Source organism: Dermochelys coriacea, chromosome 9, assembly GCF_009764565.3.
Source record: "Dermochelys coriacea isolate rDerCor1 chromosome 9, rDerCor1.pri.v4, whole genome shotgun sequence".
Classification (NCBI taxonomy): Eukaryota; Metazoa; Chordata; order Testudines; family Dermochelyidae; genus Dermochelys; species Dermochelys coriacea.
In genome coordinates this window covers 28,978,614-28,985,818 of record NC_050076.1, presented here as the reverse complement: position 1 = coordinate 28,985,818, position 7,205 = coordinate 28,978,614, and the positions used below count along the sequence as shown (strand labels likewise).

Sequence of the window (7,205 nt, the reverse complement as noted above, 5' to 3'; positions counted from 1 at the left end):
GACTGGCCATCTAAGCAGCACAAAGTAGCTGTAGTGTATTGGTGAGCTGGACCCAATATACATGTGATTTATATTTGTGCACCCCCAATTTTAAAAACATCCACATTAGAAGACTGAAAAGCAAGCAGGTTAATAAGCAAGTTCTATATTAACAATATAGAACAATAACAAGGTGACACTTTATCTTTACATGTCCTGCATCCACATAGTGCCTTAATCAGAAACACATGGGCCAGATTCTGAGTTAGTGTTAATCAGCATAGCAGCCTCTATGGACTTCAGTGGAATTTTCTAGTGACTTCAATGGGATTATTGCAATTTATTCACTTCAGTTGTGGTCAGTGCTTACTGGAAACAGCTAAGGATTCATCTTCACTTGTTTATTAAAGCAACATGAGAGGTAAACTGCAATATAGCAAATATTATGTGTTACTGATGTTGTTTTTTCCGAACAGCAAAAGGATGTGGTGGACCAATGCCTTTAGGCGATGATTCTGATGTAAGGGTATTTGCGATAGATTTATTCTATAAACTAAGCTCATCCGAAGCAGTCCCTTCAAATTTGCTAGCTGAAAATTAAGGTAAAGTAATTAATATTTTAATTAATGTTTAATTTTAAAGAGTTTAACAAGAATATTAAAATTAGCAGAGCACTAATTTTAATCTAGTCTGATGAGTATTTCTGCTAAAAATAAATAGAAAAGATCAAATGCAATATTCTGTCTTCTTATAGCAGAAGACATACTTCTGGGATTTAGTGATGAATATAAATAAATATGAGCAAATTATTAACATTTTAGTAGAAAAGGAAAAATATGTAAATATCGTTTCATTACATGAAAACTACATGGGACTTTTGTTAATTATTGTACTGAATAACTCCATTCTCCTGTTGACTACCCATAGTACATCCAAAAATAGTGTCCCTGTATCATGGATAATGATCTAGAAAACAGAAATAAATAAATTCTACTTAATAGCAGAAATTAACAGTACTTAATGTCATGTTATTGACAATAAGGGGAATCTATCATAAAAAGCCAAATTCTGATCTCCATTATACTGATGTAATGCTGGTGTTAGTTGTGAGCAGAATTTGCCCCATTACTGTATTGCAAAAATTGCTATATAATTATTGCAATTAGATTAATATGTCTGGGCACTTGTGTTTTAGTTGTCATCAGTTAACCTTTAGTTTCCTTTCTATTTAAAACTGCACCTGCACTTTGCATCAAGATCTAGATTATATGATAAAAGAGTTTAATATGTGCAAACTGATTCTGAATCAGTAGTTTCCATTTATTATTAGTGCTCAGATTTGTAGGGGGTCCACAACACCACCAGTTCAGCTCCAATTTTAGCGTCATAAAGGAAGACATGCACATAGTCTATATTTCACGCTGGTAACCATCAAAAACATGATGTTTCCTGTTTTATTGTAATTGACTTTATTAACAGCATTTGTGGTATTCTCTATACTTAAAGGGCTAGACTGTGGCTTTTAAGTCACTTCTCTGCTTACAGAGCTGTGCAGAGCCAAAATGCCCTAAAGGAGCATTGAAAAGGATTGGTGGATGGTGCACAGGGCCGGCTCCAGGCACCAGCATTCCAAGGAGGTGCTTGGGGTGGCAGTTCAAAAGGGGCGGCATTTCCTCCGCCCGTGGTGGCAATTTGGCGGCAGCTTCTTCCCTTTGTGGCCGCAGCGGCAAATCGGTGGCAGCTTCTTTTTTTTGCCGCCTGCGGTGGCAGTTTTTTTCACTGCTTGGGGTGACCAAAACTGTAGAACCGGCCCTGATGGTGCAGATTAGCCCCCTTGGGTATTGTGGGCGATGCAGAGGGGACTGGGCCACTGGGACTCCTTACTTGCATACAATCTAGCACGGAATGAAGAATATAATGACCGTGGTAAGATTAATTATGGTAAAACAGTAAATGTCACACATTTTTGCCTTTTTTCTCTTTGTGAATTGTCTATGATTTTTACAAATTTATTCATAAATCAAAAATTAGTTTCCAAATACCTGTGGTAAATAATATGTGCTCTGTAAGGAAGCTGCAATAAATATTAAATTATGATATTCAAAGTCTGAGAGGTGCTGATCAATTTTGATTGGAGGGATAAGTCACAAGTAGTATCTTGTCCCGAGCTTTTGTCAAAATGAGATACATGGGTGAGATAAGAGATTGATGAAGAGACATGTCACCAGACATGTCACCTGCTGTGATGATGTTTTAGAAATGATGTTATGACCTAAACTTTTGCATTTCTAGGGTCTGGCCTAACCTCATACATCACCTGCCCAAATCCAAAGGCCCACCTTACCTAGTGAGGGAAAGCAATAGGATTTGGTTTATGGCCCCAAATCCCTAAACCATTGTCTGATATGTTGCACACCCATAGAAATAACAAACAGACAGCTAAAACAGCAAGAAAGCTAACATAAAAAGAGAGAGGTTTAAAATATATGAAAAGAAACACCCATCTGAACTACCTGCACACATTCATATGGGATGTTACAGCAATTTCATAGAAATAAAAAGAAATGTTATCATATCCCCATACATACATGCAAAGCCTATATACACTGTCCTGCATGTATACAGGACATGTGCAAGACATACCCCAAAGTACACAGACAGGCATATTTGTTTTTCAGCATTGTTTTAGAGAAAAAAACACAAATGTGCTAGCTTAAAAGAACTGTATGTGAGAAATACACATTTTTGCTTATTTTCTGGTTTGCTGTCAGAGCTACACATTATCTAACTTTAGACTAAAGCTGAGTAATGATGCAAAATGTAGGCTTTGTTTAAACTTTTCTCTGTAAAAGAAGAGATAACATTTTTGACTGTTCTTACCACACACAGTCCACATTTTGTAAATTAAACCTGTAACTCTACCATAATTTAAGTTACCCATAGACAGAAATACAAACAGGCATCTTATTTTATTGTGTTTTCAAATAATAGAATGTACTTTTATAAAAATGATTAAACTTGGATTTAATAAGTAAAATATAAATAGTGTTAAGAGCACTATAGAAAGCTTCTTTTAGTAGTTGTGTAGCAGTAAATACAATCAAAACATTCTCAATGTATCTTAAATGCTTTAGCAGTACATATTTTGCATTATTAATGTCTTTGGGTCATTTAGCAAAATACATACTAAAAATATAAAACACGAGCCCCAGAGGTACAACTTCTCACAAACACATATCTCACATAAAAATACATACTCGACAGATAATTTTTTTAGAAGGAAAACTGTGAATACCAGGAGGCCAGACTGCTCACAAGAAAAAGCTGGCTTTCTTTCTGACTTCTTCAAGGTTGTCAAAAGACCTCGCTGCAAGGCTACATCTAACCTAATACTTTTTGTCTACAGACACTGAGTCAGTGTGGGATTACGTTTTGGGTCCATAAACTGTGAGCAATGCACACAGGGTTTACAGACCATCTTCCTCTGCTCATCCCCTCTCTTTATACAAAGGTCTCATTGGATTAACATTTCAGAATCACGGGGAAAACTGCACACCAGTTTTTGTGCAAAAGTTAATGAACATACAGATTTTACCTAACAGAGAGGCTTTACCAATTTTGCAAATACATACAGGGCCCATATGAACATCAAGAGCAAAACAGTACAAGTACACCCAAATATAAACACAGGAAGTTAAGTTAGACATAAACATCCACATGAGTACAAAAATGCCACTTGTAGATATACATGGTTTTATAACAATGTTTTCAGAAAAATAATAAATTTACACAAATTAATTTAAAAACAGTTGTACCAAATCCTTCGGTTTCCCTCTGCAGGTAAGCAAGGTGTGTTTGGTTCACACTTAGATTGGAACATTCCTTTTCTAAACACATCCATTTTTTCATTTACAGATCATTTTACAAATATTTTAAAACACCTTTTTTCTTTCTTTGTACATGATAACTTTTTCATGATTTTAGCTGTATTTCTTTATAATTTCTATGGGTGGTGCTGCTTATCAGTCTATTGGTTTCCCTCCCTAAGTAAGATGGGCCTTTGGGTTGAGGTTCAAGTGGCAGTAGGGGTTAGCCCAGACCCTGAAAGAGCAACAGTTTAACACTATTTCCAAGACATCATCATTTCCTGTGAAATCATAGCCAATTATATCACTTCTAGTGAGGATGTCATCCTTATCTTCTCTCCCCATCAGACTCATTTTGTTATTAATTAGGGGAAAGATACTACTATTGCATGATATCAACAAGCATAACTGAGAATCTGGTTTCCAGTATGAATACTTGAAATTTCAAGTTAGAAATTTCCTCTCTATGAATATTTGCGGATATTTTCTTGAAATTGGTTATTTCCATCAATTGTTCTACTAGTGAACACATCCACTAAAATATTCAAAAGAAAATGTACACAGTGGAGGTTATGAACAGAACTGAAATTAATTCTGTTTTTGTGATTTTTCACTCAGTTTTCTGAGGTATTCACTCAGCTCTAGTTTACCTTTAAATGAAGAGCGCTTAATATCTATAATAAGGAAGTTAGGTGCCTACGCTCTTTGAAAATCCCATGAGGCATCTAACTACATTGAAGCACCTAACTACATTTAAAAATCTGGCCCTAAGTCCCATTTTCAAACATTAATGAGACTTTTAGGCATGTAATACGCTACAGCAGCACATTGCAGTGCTGCAACTGTACCACTATAGGGCTTCAGGTTAGATATACACTACAGCGATGGGAAAGATTTTTCCGTCACTGTAGTTAATCCACCTACCTGAGAGGCAGTAGCTAAATTTACATAAGAATTCTTTTGCCAACCTAGTGCTGTCTACACTAAGGGTTAAGGCAGCATAGCTACATCTCTCAGGGGTGTGAATTTTTCATACCCTTCAAAGATGAAGTTATGCTGATGTACGTTTTCAATGCAGACAAGCCCTTAGGCACCTAAGTCATTTTTGAAAGTGACACTTAGCCACTTTTGAAAATGTTTACCCTTTGTCAAGGTTCCTTCCCCACTCTGAACTCTAGGGTACAAATGTAGGGACCCGCATGAAAGACCTCCTAAGCTTATTCTTACCAGTTTAGGTTAAAAACTTCCCCAAGGTACAAATTTTGCCTTGTCCTTGAACAGTATGCTGCCTCCACCAAGCGTTGTAAACAAAGAACAGGGGAAGAGACCACTTGGAGACGTCTTTCCCCAAAATATCCTCCCAAGCCCTACATCCCCTTTCCTGGGGAAGGCTTGATAATAATCCTCACCAATTTGTACAGGTGAACACAGACCCAAACCCTTGGATCTTAAGAACAATGAAAAATCAATCAGGTTCTTAAAAGAAGAATTTTAACTAAAGAAAAGGTAAAAGAACCACCTCTGTAAAATCAGGATGGAAAATACTTTACAGGGTATTCAGATTCAAAACACAGGATCCCCCTCTGGGCAAAACCTTAAAGTTACAGAAAATAGGAATATTTCCCTCTTAACACAGGGAAAATTCATATAAAACAAAAGATAAACTAATCTGCCTTGCCTGGCATACCTATACTGGTTGCAATATTGGAGACTTGGATTAGGATGCATAGGAGAAGATGGATTTCTGTCTGGCCTCTCTCAGTCCCAAGAGAGAACAAACACATAAACAAAGAGCACGAACAAAAGCCTTCCTTCCCCCCCCCAGATTTGAAAGTATCTTGTTCCCTTATTGATCCTTTGGTTCAGGTGCCAGCCAGGTTAGCTGAGTTTCTTAACCCTTTACAGGTAACAGGATGTTGCCTCTGGCCAGGAGAGATTTTATAGCACTGTATACAGAAAGGTGGTTACCCTTCCCTTTATATTTATGACACCCTTTCATATGTTATCTATCTGGAATATAGAAATATAGTGTTGTTTAATCTTCTCTGTATGTTTTAGAAGAGAAATGAATGCCAGCAACTTCAGCAAGGAATGCGACTTTGAGCATGCTGATAACATAATGAAATATTTCCAGATGGTGATCTGCATACCTATTTTCATTCTTGGTTTGATTCTCAATTTGCTAGCCCTATGGGTTTTTTGCTGCCTTTGGAAGAAATGGACAGAATCATCAATCTACATGATAAACCTTGCTCTTATGGATCTTCTTCTTCTATTCTCTCTTCCTTTCAAGATGTACTACTCCATACAAAAGAGGCAGTGGTTCTTGTGCGCATTTATGGAATCACTCTATTTTGTCAATATGTATGGAAGTATTTTCCTCATTGCCTGCATTAGCTTGGACAGATATATTGCTATCAGGCACCCTTTCAAAGCTAGGATTTTCCGATCCCCTAGGAGGGCAGGCATGACATGCTGCTGCATTTGGGTTATAGTTTGGCTTGGCAGCATCCCCATGTATAACTTAAAAAACAATGACAATTTGAGATGCTTCCACAATATGTCAGATCAGACATGGAGCACGCCAGTCATCCTTTCTGTTGAAATCTTTGGATTTCTCATCCCATTTACTGCGATGGTTTATTGTTCTGTTAAGATCATCCAGATTCTTCTAAAAAATAAAAACCAACAAAAAAAGAGGGCTGAGCAAGTTACCAGTGTATGGATCATTGCAGCCAATCTCATAGTGTTCATGGTTTGCTTCACACCAGTCCATCTGGGGATCTTTCTACAGTTCCTGGTAAGGCGGCACATCATTGTGGACTGCAGTGTGAAACAAAGCATTAGCCTCTTCATTCAGGTGGCAATGTGTTTAGCTAATGTCAACTGCTGTCTGGATGCCATCTGTTACTACTTTACTGCAAAAGAATTTCGCAAGAAAACTTTCTTCAGGGACTTAGCAAAACCAATTTCTGTCTCTCAGGTCAGTACTGGATGATTGAACTTCATGCTGGAGAATAATGTCATTTCCTCAGCTAAAGCTTGTCAAATAGATTTCTGGCAAAACTGAAGTTTATTGCTTTTAAATAAGATTACCCAAGTAATCTTGTGTGTGTGCACGCATGTATTTGTGGGGAGTGACAGAATGTGGGCATGCATACAAATGTGTCTGAGAGCACATATGCACATAGAAAAATATCGTAAGCTTGTAAAACTGAACATCTTTCTTTTCTTTGAAACAAAACAAAAAGAAAATGTAAAAATAAAGAACAGAAACAAGATGGCTCAGAGGGATAATAGGAAAGAATTTTATCATCTCAAACTGTAAGATGTCTGTTAAAAATCTGAAATAAACTTGCT

General features: G+C 36.9%; 1 protein-coding gene across 1 annotated transcript; it reads left to right on the top strand.

Moving 5' to 3' along the window:
• Nucleotides 1-449: 449 nt before the first annotated feature.
• Nucleotides 450-6,843, top strand: LOC119861382 (G-protein coupled receptor 55-like). The gene is made up of 2 exons (XM_043492613.1): nt 450-581; nt 5,904-6,843. The coding sequence occupies exon 2, from the start codon at nt 5,911-5,913 to the stop codon at nt 6,841-6,843; it is 933 nt and encodes a 310-aa protein (XP_043348548.1). The 5' UTR covers nt 450-581; nt 5,904-5,910.
• Nucleotides 6,844-7,205: the final 362 nt, after the last annotated feature.

Excerpts from the sequence above, each read along its gene's own strand:
- LOC119861382 (XM_043492613.1), top strand. The coding sequence starts at position 5,911 with ATGAATGCCAGCAACTTCAGCAAGGAATGCGACTTTGAGCATGCTGAT.